Source organism: Macrotis lagotis, chromosome X, assembly GCF_037893015.1.
Source record: "Macrotis lagotis isolate mMagLag1 chromosome X, bilby.v1.9.chrom.fasta, whole genome shotgun sequence".
Classification (NCBI taxonomy): Eukaryota; Metazoa; Chordata; class Mammalia; order Peramelemorphia; family Peramelidae; genus Macrotis; species Macrotis lagotis.
Window position 1 is genome coordinate 17107751 of NC_133666.1, and position 15875 is coordinate 17123625.

Here is a 15875-nt window from a genome sequence, read left to right on the forward strand (position 1 = left end):
ATGGAGATGATCCTTGTCCTCAAGGGACTTGCATTCTAATAGGAGGAGACAACCCAAATAGGAAATCAAAATGCAAGTTCTGAACCCAACATTGGCAGTTCTAGGACAATAGCCCAACTCCATGCAAAATTTGAAAGTCAGGCCCACCTAGCCAAGAACTGTAGTTGTTTCCAAATTCTAAATGGATTGTGCTGCAGTGATTTCCATCAATCTACACTGTTTGAAATTCAGCATGCATGCCACATTATACTTGATCTGTATCCATCTAAAATGATCATCACATCACAGATAAGCTCTACTCCTAGAGAATCAGTTATTCATGTGTCCCATGGCATCCATGGCCAAGGAATATTTTGTTGTAAAGATAACAAAAACTTATTGATAGTATTGTGCCCTAGTTTCATAAAATCATGATATATTTCTTACCTGATTGTGAAGATTCTACTTGTTCAGTTTAAGTAAAGAATGATTTGATGGTTATAATAGAAACTGTGGCTGAAGAAAGGCAATGTGGTGTAGTGGAAAGTAGGAAATAGCCAGCAGCCTTTGAATCCTGGCTTCAGAAGGCTTCTGTCCTCAATAGTTGAACTAGAAGAATAAGAGCTGTTTGATCTCTTTCCGTGATTAGCTGCGTGACGCTTGTACTTAACTTTCCTGTGCTGATGCTTAGTAAAATGGAATGATTCCTGTCCCCTAAATATCTGCTAACAAAGAAGCAGAAAACCAAAGGTGCCATTTTTGATCTATGTCCTGAATTTCTGATTTGATTCTTAGCTCTCCTGAATCAGCCTCCAAACTCTTTATGTGGGTGCAGTAAACAGACTAAGCTTAGTTGAGAACTTTTCTTCATTAGTAGTGTATGTGTGAGTGTGGGAACAGGGGCATAATCTTGCTTTACACCTTTGAGGTGGGTCATCTGGTAAATTCAAGGGAGCCAGAAAAATGCTGCTGCTACATTTGGGTAAACCCTGTGGTTGATTGGTACCTCCTTGTATATATCTTGGCAGCAAGTATAGCATTCAGAACTCTAACATGATCTCTCATCTCTAATTATTGGTTCTTATGTCTCCTAGTCACTAAACTATCCCTTTCCTCCCTCCCAGGCCCAGAGTAACTACCTCCCTCATTGTGGTAGAGTAGACACCAATTTCTCAGGGGCAGTGGACTGCTTCCGACAGGTAGTGAAGGCCCAAGGTGTGCTGGCCCTCTGGAATGGATTGACTGCCAACTTGCTAAAGGTGAGAACCTTAGGTACCTCATCCTATGTTCCCAGGACTCTGTTCCCTGCCCTCTCTCATTAGGCTTTCAAATCTCAGTCCCATGATGAGGCTTTATGGAAGCACTCACCTAGATTGCTCAAGTTTCCATGGTAAGAACAGTGGTCCCAAAGTATGAGAAGGACTGTGGGAAAAGAAGACTAATTACCTTGCAAAGAGAAAGAATGCCCTCATTAGTTCTGAAGTATTTTGGACAATATGAAAAATCTAGGAGTCAGAAGGCCTGGCTTTGGAGTCCCAGATATAACGCATCCTGGTTGAGTGAACATGAAAGTCACCTAACATCTCTTTTGAGTTTCAGTCTTCTCACCTTATTAATCCATAATGGGGTTAATTATGCCTGCCCTCTACAGGGTTGTTAGAAGGAAAGTTCCTTGGAAGTTAGAGTACTAGACAATCTTGAACCATTATTGAGCCTGAAGAGATTTAAGAAATTGAAGTCTCTCTTGATGAGTAAATGGTCAATGGAACAAACCCCACTGCACACACATCAACAACAGACATGGGTTTTCTGCCACTGGCTTTCTCTCTGTTATGTAGTCCAAATCACTTCTTTCCCCTTTCCTTCCTCTCTGGGCTAGATCCCATGATGCCACTCTCCCAGATCAATCTATCTGTAAACATTTTTTTTTTTGCAAGGCAATGGGGTTAAGTGACTTGCCCAAGGCCACACAGCTAGGTAATTATTAAGTGTCTGAAGTTGGATTTGAACTCAGGTACTCCTGATTCCAGGGCCGATGCTCTATCCACTGTGCCACCTAGCTGCCCCTTATCTGTAAACATTCTTTAAACACCTAATAAATACCAGATATTATACTAGGCCCTAGGGATACAGAGGCAAAAAATGAAACAGTCCTTGCCCTCAAAGAGCTTACGTTGTATAGGGGAGGGGGAGAGAGAATCTATCACTCAATCAGCAAATATTAAGCACCTGCTCTAGGAATACCAGTCCCTGCTCTCAAGGAACTGACATTACAACTGTTGTGGTAGCTGCTGCATTTGTTTCTACTGGAATGCATGTTTGAGTCATAGCTTTCAAAGCATTATTTTACAATTTTTAATTCTTTAACTGGATTTTAACCTGTTTTTTGTGTTTGTTTGTTTTTTTTACAGATAGTTCCATATTTTGGAATTATGTTTAGCACCTTTGAGTTTTGCAAGAGAATCTGCCTTTATCAAAATGGCTACACTGTGTCCCCTTTGAGCTATAAGCTTATCCCAGGCGTAGATCAGAGTTTACAGCCGCAAGAGTTACGGGAATTACAGAAGTTACTCAGAAACAGCAATTTTAAGGCAAGAAAACCCACTCTATAAGAACTACAAGGCTGAAAGTTATGTTAAAAACGTACCTAGATGTACAACCCCATGACCTTGTGTGATCAGAAAAGGTTTCCTCTGAGCACCATCCTGAACCAAATGAGAAGCTTGAAGCTTTCACCATGGGATCTGTGGGCCCCTGCCTAGATTCATGCCTGCACCACTGCAGACTTGGAGGCCTTCTTTGATTAAAGTGCCTGGAGCTTCCATCACTGTCTGGCGAACTACACCTAGTATCCCAGGGATAGGACTGGCCAGTCCCAACTCCAAGCTTTCCAAGGTCAACTTGCCAAAGCAAGAATATCAATTCATATCAATAGTGAGTAGAGGCAAAGACCCAAAGAAACAGGTTTGCTGTGTTAGGAACTTTCTTAAAAGAAAGATAGAGTGTATGTCAGAGTATACATTAGCAGACCAGACATTACACTGACTCTTGCCTTGCTTACCAGTATTTGATGTTTGTACCAACTAGCAATGACTGCAAAATTCCTGCAAACCAACACAGATCCAGTTTGAATAGTGTGGCCCAAACCTTCCCAGTGTAAGAATTCATTGCTTCATCCTAGCCCTTTGTGTTTTTGAAGATAAAAGGATGAAAATGTTTCCAAAATCTTTCATTTCAAGTTGAGGAAGCCTGAGTCATTCATTAAGTAAAGTGCTTTTGTTCATATCCATTTCATGGTGCCACAGAAAACTCCATATTGTCCTTAGCAGCTGCTATGGACGGGTTCATAAAAGGAACTTAACAATCAATGCCTTTGACCTACATAATTTTATTCTTGTCTAGCAAAGTCAGAAATTACCTGGTAATTTCAGTAGTTCCCATTCTTTTTAAATCATGGTGCAGTTGCAAAGAAGAGAAGTAAGAAAGCCTTAGAATGGTCTTAAAAGGTCATCAAGTTTGAGCCTTATATGAAGTATGAAATTCTCTCCAGACAACACACACACACACAAAAACAGAACAAAAAAAGTACTTTGAAGTGATCTCAACCAGCCTTTCAAGAGCAAAATACCTCGGATCTATACATAACCATACCTTTCAAATAATTCTTACTGATGGTTCCAAAAATAACCAATATCTAGTTGTTAAGTTAATAATCATGTCTTTTTGACTGGACTTTTTTTCTTCTTTTTTCAGTTTTTTGAAAGAATATTGTATATTAAACTAATTTCTCATTGAGTTTCTCATACTTATTCCTTTGTTTCTTTATATGATCTCATGAGCATAGTATGAGATAATGTGGATCATTATTATTGAGCTAAGAGGTAAGGCACCAAGGTTATATTATCAGAGAATTCTAGAATCTAGAGCTCAAAGAACCATGGAGGACCACCTTCATTTTACACAGGGGGAAACTGTCGCTCAGGGAGTGAAGTAATTTGTCCAAAGTCCCCAGATCTAGAGCTAGAATGAATTTCAGAGGTGCAACTCATTCATTTTACGGAAAAGGAATCTGAGGTCCAGTGTGATTAAATGACAGGATCACAAAACTACAGCTGGAAGCAATGTTCAGATCACATGGGCAGCACATGCCATAGCTGGAATTAGAGCTCCAATTCTCTAATTAAAAGTCCAGTGATTTTTCTTCTCTAGCTCACTGCCTTTCCACATACTCTCTTAATTCTTAAAGCCAGATCCCCCAGACTAATTCATAAGTACTGAGATACTCCCTGTATTTGGGCCATGGAATTGTCTGTTAATGTAACTATAGCCTAGATTATTGCAATGAGCATCTAGAAGGTTCTCAAAACCTTTCTCAGCGTAAAACATGACTACCATGGCCAAAGGTAGCAATGAGAAACCTTACCAAGCATAGCATCTTGACTTTAAACCTCCTTTTACCATTATCCAAGAAAGGTACACACAGAAGGAGGGTTTTCTGAGCTGCAGGATGGGCTTTTCCTATTGCCTGAGTTATACAAAAGAAATATGGGCTCCTAGATCTAGAGCTGGAAAGGAGCTCAGAGGATCACTAATCCAACCTCTCAGTTTACAGAGGGGGAAATTGAGGCCAAGGAAGCACAGGAAATCGTCCAGGGTTACATTTACATATAGGGCCATAGATCTAAAGCTAGGAGGGCCCTGAGAGGTCATCTAGTTTTATAGATGAGGAAACAGAGGCCCAGACAAGTAAATTAACTCGCCTCATTCTTTCTGAGAATCAGAATAGTCAGCAAGCATTTATTAAAGTATCTGCACTGTTCTAGATACTATGCTAAAGGTGAGGAAAGGCCAAAAAAACCCAGTCCCTCCTCTCAAGGAGATCATAGTCTAAGGGGAGAAAACAGGGAAACAAACTATATTCAGGTCAGACTGGAGATAAGAGGGGGAAGGCACAAGGATGAAGGGAGGGGGAGGAGAAGAAAAAGAAGAAGAGAGAATTCTGGGCTTAGGAGACAGTGAAAATGCTGAACCCAAAGATGGAGTATATTGTTCAAGGAGCAACAAAAAGGTCAGTTCACTGGGACAAAAATAAGGTGTAAGAAGACTGGAAAGGTAGGAAGGAAGCAAGTTCTGAAGGGTTTGATAAATCAAGCAAGGGATTTGATTCTGGAGTTTCCTGGGTAAGGGAATGCCATGGACAGACCTGAGCTTTAGGAATATCACTGGTGGCTGATGGTTGAGGATGAACTGGAGTGGGATGAGCCTTGTGGCATGCAATGCCACCAACAGTTATTGCAGTAATTCATGCATGAGTTGATGAGTAACCTGCAGTGGTAGCAGGCTCAGCAGAGAGAAGGGGGCATATAAGAGATGTTGAATTTAAGATGTCTATAGAACATCCAGTTCAAGATAGCTAAAAGACAGTTGGAGATACCAGAATGGAGGTCAGCAGAGAAACCAAAACTGGATAAGTAGATCTAAGAATCTTTAGCACAAATGTGTTCATTGAATCCATGGGAGTTCATGAGATCACCAAGTGAAATTACATAGAAGGAGAAGAGAAGAGGGCCTAGGACAGAGGCCTGAGAAATCATCATCATTAGTAGCTGTGACATGGATGAAGCCCCAGACTAGGATAGAGTGAACAGACAGGAGAAGAACAAGGAGAGAAGTGGTACCCCGAAACCTAGTATCAAGAAGAGGGTGATCCATTGTATCAGAGACTGCTGAGATGTCAAGCTGGATGAGGATTGAGAAAGGCCACAACTTCCCATTGAATAATGAGGTCAGAAATCAAATTCCAAGAATTAAGAAGAGAATGAGAGTAGAGGAAATGGAGGCACTAATCATAGCTAGCCTACTTAAGGAGTTTAGAGAAATATAGCCAGAAGTGATGAGAGGTTTTTGAGGACAGGGAAAATATGCACATGCTTGTAGGCATCAGAAAAGTAGCCTCTAGAATGGAAGAGATTAAAAATGAGGGACAGAGAGGGGCTATCATAGAGGGCTATCTACAGGAGAAGATGGGAAGGAAACCCTAGTTTTGTTCTTGAATTGGATTCAGCTAATGTTATTTTACTGAAAGCACCCGTTTTCTGTTCCATCCATGGTAACTATGTATTCACCAATATTTTATTGTGTGCTTAATAGTGGTGCCTCACCATACTTTACAATATGGAAAGATTTTATTTTTAAAAAGTAGAATAAACAGTATCTGCCCTTAAGGAACTTAGAAGTTAGGTGGGGAAATGAAACTGAAACGTGTCATAACTAGAACATAACTGAAAAGCACATAAGAGCAAGATGAGACTTATTCAGGAAGAATATATCGTGTAGGTTTACTTGGATGTTGTATTATATTCTCAGATCATTGAGTTTGCTTCCACTAAAACTTCAAGTCTTCCACATGCATTGTGGTCTAACCACCATGTCCCCATCTTGTACTTGAATCAGGTATAATCTTTTATTCTTTTCTCTATGATATGAGTGTCAGGGATAGAATGTTGTCCTTAGAAACAGGAAGTTGCTTCAAATCTTGTCTCAGAAATGAGAAAACTCTGTAATCATGGGCAAGTCATTTCATCTCTTTTAGTCTCAGTTTCCTCTTCTTTAAAATGGATGTGATAATTTGCACTACCTACTTTAGAGTGATTGTGAGGCAAAGACTTTACTGACCTTAAAACAATATAAAAATGAGTTCTTATTAAATTTGGTTTTAATTGAACCAAGTTATCAGTCCAACCCACTGACACTGTTGTTTTTCATCCAATAGTGAATTTCCTTCCTAGATTTGTGTCATCAGAAATATGTGATAAGCATTCCGTGTATGACTTTTTCAAAGTCCTTCACAAATCTGTTTTTTAAAAAGCCATGGATAAATCCCTGCAACACACCACTAGAAACCTTCCTCTAGATCAGGGGGTGGGGAACCTTTTTTTTTCTGCCAAGGGACATTTGGATATTTATAACATCATTCCCCTGCTGTATTTATTTGGTCAAACATTTAATTAATTCACCCCTGAAAAGTTCCTAGATTTATTGAATTTCAAGTCCCACCTGAGGTTGTCCTGGCAGCACCAGATCAACTGATTTCACAGGCTTTCTCCAGCCTGCAGACCAGAACGTTCCCTGCCCCCATTTTAGATGAATACTGATGTAGACAGGCATACCTTGCTTATATTGCATTTTTACAATTTGAAGTTTTGTGGTGATCCTGCACTGAGCAGGTCTACTGCAGTCATTTTTCCAGCATTACGTCCATATGTCATGTCTCTATGTCATATTTTGATAATTCTCACAATATTTCAGATTTTTTATTATCATTTTATCTGTTATAGTGATCTGTGATCAGTGACCTTTAATGTTACTATTGTCATTGTTTTGGGGCGTCATAAATTGCAACCATATAAGAAGTTGAACTTAATCGATAAATGTTGTGTGTTCTGACTGCTCCATAGACCACCCATTTCCTCATCTTTCTCTCTCTCCTCAGGCCTCCCTATTTCCTGAGACACAATATAGAATTTAGACCAATTAATAAACTTACAATGGCCTCTAAGTGTTCAAGTGAAAGGAAGAATCAATCGATGTGGCAAACTTCATTACTGTATTATTTTAAGGAATTGCCACAGTCACTCCAACCTTTAACAATTACCATCCTGATCAGTCAGCAGTCAACAACATCGAGGTGAGGCCCTCTACCAGGAACAAGATTACAGTTCACTGAAGGCTTAGATGATGGTTAGCAATTTTAGCAATGAAAGTATTTTTAAATTAAGGTAGGTACATCTTTGGTATCATACTATTGCACACTTAATAGACTATAGTATAGCGTACATATAACTTTTCTATGCACTGGGAAACCAAAAATTTAATATGGCTTGCTTTATTGCACTATTCACTTTATTGCAGTGGTCTGGAACCAAACCCACAATATCGCTGAGGTATGCCTATACTCTTTGGGTACCATTGTTCTACTAGCTTTAAATCCAAGTAATGATATCTGCCAGGCTTTCCTGACTGACTCTTTATGCACTTCTCTAGTCTACCAGTCCAGCATCCATCACAAAAGTAGAAATGAAGTTCATTTGGCATCACTTGTTTGTAGTGAGTTGTTTCCTTGTCATCATCTTTCCCCTTTCTAAGACCTCATGAACCTGCTGCTTCCTAACTATGCTAGAATTTTGCCAGAGATCAGCATCAAACTCTTCAGCTGGTAGTTTCCTTAATCTACATTTCCTCTCTTTTAAAAAGTTGAACCTAGATTTGTCCATCCCTAAGTCTTTTGAGCACTTATTCCAGTTTTCAAAGAGCACGTGATTCCAGTATCACATCAAGACCAAAAGGCATGAAAGGTGCTCTCTCTCCTTGCCTCGTCTAAACAGGTATTTGATTTCCTCTTAACCATGTTCATTTTGGCTTTTCTAGTTGGCGGCTTATTCATCTAGATAGTGAATATCAAAAATAAAATAGATGTTAATGTCCTACTTTCTCCCTGTGGCCTGTTAATATGGCATTAAGAATATCCATAGCAGGGCAGTTAGGTGGTGCAGTGGATAGAGCACCGGCAATGGAGTCAGGAAGACAGGAGTTTGAATCCAGTCTCAGATATTTGACTCTTTATTAGCTGTGTGACCTTGGGCAAGTCACTTTACCCTGATTGTCTCACATCCAGGGCCATCTCCAGTTGTCCTGATTCCTAAATGGCCACTGGACCCAGGCTGGTGATCTAGCACCCACCCCACCCCACCCCCCACATACTCCAATCCAATTCGTGTGCTAGTCATGGCATCACCTCCCTGATGTCATGGTTTTTGAGAATGAAGGACAAACATCAACATCCATAGCAACAGAAGGCAGGTAGAGGGGCACTGCAGTGGATAGAATATCAGGCCTGGAGTTAGGAAGACTCATCTTCATGAGTTCAAATCCAGCCTCAGACACTAACCACCTGGTGACCCTGGGCAAGTCACTTCACCCTGTTTGCTTCAGTTTCCTCACCTGTAGAATGAGCTGGAGAAGGAAATGGTGAACCACTCCAGTATCTTTGTCAAGAAAACTCCAAAAAGGGTCACAGAGAGTAGGACATGACTAAAAATGACTGAACAGCAACAACAGCAAATAAATTTACTCTTTTTATGTACCTTCTGGCTTTGAACATGCCTACCTACTCTTTTTGTTGCTTTCAGCATTTTTGCGAGTCCCAGCTCATTCCAAGAAAGCTGTTTCCAAGTTTAACCTTGCTTTTCTTATAATTTTATACTACTATTCTGCATTCTTGGAGTTTTGCCCTTCCTTCTATCTTTTATATATGTACTTTTAAAATTCAGACTAATCAGAGAACACTGTTGGGTTTGTTACATTGTCTTCCTCATTTGGATATTACCTTATATGAAAATTATTTTTAAATGTATATTAATATTCATTATATCACAATTATTTTCTTAGATTGTCTTCATACCTAATCCCCAAGGACATTTTCTGTAATAAAATTTATTTATTTATTTTTCCAATTATATGTAAAGATAATTTTCAACATTCATTTTTGTAAAGTTTTCTCCCTCCCATCCTTCCTTCCCCAACCCCATCCTAGGATAGGAGGTAATCTCATAGAGGTTATACATGTATAATCATGTTATACATATTTCCATATTAGTCACACTGTGAAAGAAGACCTAAAACAAAAGGAAAAAACCACGAAGAGGAAAAAAAAAATTTTTAAGGTGAAAATAGGCTGCTTTGATGTACATCCAGATTCCATAGTTCTTTCTCTAGATGTGGATGGCATTTCCCATTACAGGTCTTTTAGAATTGTCTTTGATCACTGTACAGCTGAGAAGAGCCAAGTCTCATAGCTGATCATGGCACAATATTGCTATTACTGTGTACAATGTTCTACTGGTTCTGTTGACCCTAGGTAAGTCCTTTAACTTATCAGTAATCCTCTCCCTCCAAAATTTAAGATTATGAATTGCAAATCTGTATTAATGGAGGTTGTTTCCTCATTGGATGTTCCTTACATTGATAAAATCAAAGGTCTAATTCCTATCCCTATTTTGCATATGAGAAAACTGAGAATCAGAGAGTAATTTGCCAGAGATATGGCTCCATTTGGGGGTTTTCAGCAAAGATACTGGAATATTTTACCATTTCCTTCTTCAGTTCATTTTACAGATTAGAAATCCGAGACAAACAGGGTTAAATGGCAAGCCCAGTACTCCATCCACTGCAGCCCCCACCTAGCTGCCCCATGGTAGGTGTTTAAACAAATGTTGATTTGAAGTCTATTATTTTGTCCACTGCATTTAATCTCCCATAAAGGCCATGAGTATTGTATGCAACGTTTCCCCTTAATTCTCCTTGCAATAATTGGTTCTATGATTAATGTTGGCTAATTCCATTGAATAAATATATATTCTCTTGGGGGCAGCTATGTGGCGCTGTGGATAGAGCACCTGCCCTGGAGTCAGGAGGACCTGAGTTCAAATCCAGCCTCAGACACTTAATAATGACCTAGCTGTGTGGCCTTGGGCAAGTCACTTAACCCATTGCCTTGCAAAAACCTAAATTATATATATATTCTCCTCCTACTACGTGCAAGGTCCTCTTTTATACTTCTTGATCACCATAGTTCCTTTATAGGAAGCTCCTTTATAGGAGTTTGGTGTATTTGACTTTAAAAAAAAGCCCTTGGTGATCTAAGGTAACAGTAGTTTCTCAAGTGTTCTTTACAATAAAGCTCTGGACCTACCTCTGGCAGGGAAAAGAAATCAAATGAAACCAATCTTAAGGTTTGGGAATCATGACATTGCCTTCCCACAGTGATGGACCTTGGGAGCCATTCTTCACCACCACAGCCTTTGGCTCTTGCTATGTTGCTGCTGTGCCCTTCCAGAAGGATTTCTGACTGAGTATTATCTTCTTACAGTGTGATGTTTACTTTGGCATCTCTGACACTATAAAGGGGAGCCTTTCTTTGGGTGCTCCATGATCTCACAAAATAGCATAAAGCATTATACCACTTTGGTGACCCTCTGTAGGAAGAGAGAACTAGCATAGCATGACAGATAGAGGAGTGATTTCAAGGCCAAGAAGAGAAAACCTGAGTTCAAGTCCCACCACTCGGAAGATAAGTCGCTGAAACTCTAAGACTATAATTTTGAAGAAAAAGAGCCAATTTGCCACCTCTCCCTCTATCTGCTATCAAACTGGGATCATCAATCTCTTGACCCCTCAGTTCTCTCCCAGGCCATGATTCCTGTACTAGCCATTCTCTTCTTTCTGCATCTTGGCCCCTTGGTGAACCAATTCAGCTCTACACTGTCCTCTTGAGTCTTTGATCCCCTCTGCTATTTTATCACCAATTGAATTTTGCCAGGCCTTAGCCTTGAACCACTACCACCATTCACCACCTTTTCTTCTACACATAAATTGCTGAATGAAAACAAAGAAAATCCTGCAACCACATTGCCTGGACCATTAAAATATATGTTGTTCAACTTCAGTGGGTCCCTCATAGCTGCTAGACAATTCATCTGCACCTCCCTTATCAACTCATCTCACTCTTCACAGAAGCTCTTCCAAACATGCTTCCTCAAACCTCCCATGGCCCTCTCCACCCTCTCAGCTGAGGTCCTTGCCTCATATTTTATAGAGAAAAGATCTTTCTTTTTTTTCAGTTACACAATTTTTTTCTTTTTTCTTTTTTTTTTCAGTTACACAATTTTTTTCAGTTACACAATTATTTTGGTGTTTGGGGAGATTGATTCCTGTGATTTCTAACCTAAGGTATGCTAGTAAACATTTAACAATTGACTCTCTGCTTTAAAAAAAGTGTTCCAACATATTTTTGAGCTTAATATGCATTTTTAGGATTTTTTCCATAACTTTCTTAATTCTAGACAATCAACAAAGTAAGCCAAGTCTGAATTTATAGTATTTGCCAATTATAATGCAAGTGTTCTTTCTGAAACTTAAATACTCAGCTTTTGGAAGTCCATTTTAACTGCCTCTGCCTCTAACCCTTGTTACTTGTTCTCAAGCTTTGTACAAGATAGTTTTCCATAGCCTGGCATTTAAGCCTGATACTTCAACCATATCTCATACTTTATTGAATCCTTTCCTCCAGCTAGACCAAAGGAGATACTATTCCCTGAGTTCATTTAAAAAAAAATCTTTCCCACGAGTGCCCTCTTTTTTCCTTCCTCCTCATCTCACATTACCCAGATGTAACTTCAATACAAAGAGGTGGCCTCACTTCTTATTATGGTAACCTCTTCTACATTGTAGAAGCAATCCCATTCCAACACATCTCCTCCAACAGTATACTCCCTCTATCATCCCTACTCTATTGCTTATCTTCAATCTCTTCCTGTGGACCAGCTCCTTTCCTTCTACCTCCAAACATGCCCAAGTTTTGCTCATCCTCAAAAACCCCCAAACCATTCAGTCCTTTCATCTTCACTATCATCCTATATCTCTTCTGCTCTTATTGGCTAAACAAAAAGAGACCATCTATAATCAGTGTCTCCACTTTCTCTTTCACTCTCTTCAACCCCTTCCGATTTGGTTTCTGACCTCATTGTTCCACTGAAACTGCTCTCCAAAGTCACCAATGATCTCTTAGTTGCCAAATCCTATGGTCCTTTCCTAAATCTCATTTTCTTTCACCTCTCTGCAGCCTCTGACATTGTTAAAGACCCTCTTCTTGATTCTCTCTTCTCTAGGTTTTCTTGATTACACTCTCTTCCAGATTTTTCTCTGACTCATCTGACTACTCCTTCCAGTCTCCTTTTGCTGTATATTCGTCCAGGTCAAAAGCCCTTAATAGTGAATGTCACACAGCACCCTTTTCTCTATTTTATTTCACTAGGTATTCTCATCAAGTCCCATGGATTCAATTATCATGTCTATCCTGATGATTCTAGAATTTACTTATCCAAACCTAATTGCTCTACTGACTTCTAGCTCGAATGTCCAACTGCCTTTCAGACATCTAGAAATGGATTTCCAATTGACATCTTAAACTCGATTTGTCCAAAGCTTTAGACTTTAGGGAAATTAATGATCTTCTCAATAAATTATTTCCCCACTAAATTATTAAGTTTCATTATCATAATTATCTAATTAAAGATTAATTCTCTTTTCCTACTAAACCAGCCCCACACCAACTACAAAATTCCTTATTACTAATTGAGAATACCACTATCCCCCCTAGTTGGCCACATTTGAAACCTAGATGGCCACCTCAGTTTTTCACTTTCCCTTTCATCCCTCATCTCCAATTTATTTCCAAGACCTGTCAGCTTCCCTTTGCACCATCTTCTGCCCTCCAAATCTGCCCCCACCCTAATGCAGGCCCTCATCACCTCCCATTTGGACTATTGCCATAGCCTGCTGGTGCGTCAGCCTGCCTGGAATCTCTCCCCATTTCAGTCCATCCTCCATTCAACCAGCACAATGATTTCCCTAAAGCCTAAAGAACAGTCCTCCCACTAAGTCAACTCCAGTGGCTCCCTGTCACTTCTAGGATCAAATACAAAACCTTCATAACCCACCCCTTCATTTTTCCAGTCTTCTTATACTTTATGCCCTGGCACATCCCATACCCTTTGCTCCAGTGACACTGGCCTTCCAGCAGGACACATCATCTGGCAGCTCCTGGCCTTGTCCTTGACTGTTCCCCATGCCTGGAATGCTCTCCCTCCTCAACTAAGCCTCCTGGCTTCTCGGTTTTCTTCAAGTCCCAATTAAAACCTTCCCTTTTACAGAAAACTTGTCCTCTCCCCTCTTCATTCTAGTATCTCCCCTCTTTTAATTATTTCCTATTTACCCCATGTCTCGAGCTTACTTGTACATATTTATTGGCTTGTGGACCACCCGTACACACACATCCACACAGATCTTGGAGGGCAGGGACCGTCCTTGGTCTCTTTTTTGGAGCCAGAGCATTTACTTTTGTTGTTGTCCATCCTTCTTTCTCAAAGAGGACCAATGATATCAGAAGGGTGATGTCTTGACTTACTAGTGAATTGAATTAAAGCAAGACAGAGCTGAGCAAAGTCATTGTAGGTGCTTAATAAAGGTTTATTTACTGACTCAGGGAAATCACAGGTTCAACCTCTATCCTTCCAGGAATCATAGCCTCAAAACTCTCTCTCTCTCTCTCTCTCTCTCTCTCTCTCTCTCTCTCTCTCTATATATATATATATATATATATATATATATATATATATATATACATATCTATATGCTTCTTTTTCCCCTTGTATACATTTCTTAGATTATTATGTTCTTTTTCAGTTATCAAGCATTTATTTTTCCCCCACCTTACTAGAAAAAAATATATAAAACCATAGCAATACTTTAAAAGCATCATCTAGCTCAACCCTAATTTTTAATAGACAATAGTGAATAAGAATAACAAATATTTAGATAGTGCAGGTATTTTGCTAAGCACTTAACAAATATTAGCTTGGGGGGGGGGGGCTTGAGATCACTTCCCATTTTTGTTTGGGGTTTTGCCTATAGGTTTTTTTTGGTTTTTTGCAAGGCAATGGGGTTAAGTGACTTGCCCAAGGTCACACACACACACACACAGACAACTACATCATTATTAAGTGTCTGAGGCTGGATTTGAACTCCAAGACTGGTGCTCTAACCACTGTACCACCTAGCTGCCCAACAAATATTTACTTATTTGATCCTCATAACAACCCTATGAGGTAAAGTGCTATTATCCCCACTTTTCAGAAGGAAAAACTAAGGCACTCAGAAGTTAAGAGATTCACTCAGGGTCATAAATTTGGTGTCTGAGGCCATATCTGAACTCAAATCTTCCTGACTCCAGACCTGGAGCTCTCTCTATTTACTCTCTCATCTTACTACCCCAAATGAGGGAAAGTCTTTACTAGGCTAGGCTAAAAACCAATAGAGCAGGGAGGCTAGGTGGCATAGTGGATAGAGCACTGGCCCTGGAGTCAGGAGTACCTGGGTTCAAATCCAGCCTCAGGCACTTAATAATTACCTAGCTGTGTGGTCTTGGGCAAGCCACTTAACCTCGTTTGCCTTGAAAAACCTAAAAACAAAAACAGAAAAAAAAACCCCAATAGAACTTTTAAAAAGAGAGAGACAAAGATGGAGACATAGAGACAGGGGATGGGGGTGTGGAGGGGGGGGGGGTTGCCTTTCTCATTCTCTGGAGTGCTTCCAGATTCTAAAAGTATATATGTCATTGTCAGCTGGATGCTTGTCAGGCTGTTACTGCTGTTGCTAGTTTGACCACCTATCCATTTGAAACTGTCCATCATATGATAATATAATCAAGAGACATCAAAGCACCATTTTTTCATTCTCTCATGGTTTTTAAAAACCCTTAAGATTTTGGCTGTGCGAGAGATGATGGAAGGGTTTTTTGTTGTTTTGGGGGGAGAGGGATGCCTTTTGTCCCTCTAGATTTGGGTCCAATAGCATTTCATATCAATAGTTACTGTTACCTAAAACATTTTGTTGTTCTCTTTTGTACAATGGTTTTATTATTATCTTGGTTAATATGAGTAAATTACCAATAATAAGAGAAATTAAAATCAAAACAACCCCAAGTTTTTACTTCATACCCTGTAAATCAGCAAAAATGATAAAAAATGGCAACAAATCAATGTTGGAGGGAATGTGACTTTGTGGATTATGTATATTTTTAAAATGGTAACAGCTTTAGAGAGAGACAGAACTGTGAGACAATAACTCTCATGTCGTTTACCAGCCTTTAGCCATCAACTTCCCATCTCTTCCCTTTGCAGGTGATATCAAAATATAGGTACAATTGACCTCAGGGGGAAGATCGCTCATAATAAAGACTCTGAGGCTTATTTGAGGGATTTGGGCAAGGCAATGGGGTT

At 39.7% G+C, this 15875-nt stretch overlaps 1 protein-coding gene across 2 annotated transcripts in view; it reads left to right on the top strand.

Moving 5' to 3' along the window:
- The window catches only part of SLC25A43 (solute carrier family 25 member 43), a 69615-nt gene that overhangs the window by 44453 nt on the left and 9287 nt on the right, over positions 1–15875 (top strand). Inside the window, exons 4-5 of one of the 2 annotated variants that reach the window (XM_074208434.1) lie at positions 1104–1238; positions 2391–9330. In XM_074208434.1, coding sequence (XP_074064535.1) covers positions 1104–1238; positions 2391–2591 — 336 coding nt within the window. In that variant the 3' untranslated portion in view covers positions 2592–9330. Of the gene's footprint in view, positions 1–1103; positions 1239–2390; positions 9331–15875 lie in introns of those variants that run through there. The other variant, XM_074208435.1, reaches the window with a different exon arrangement.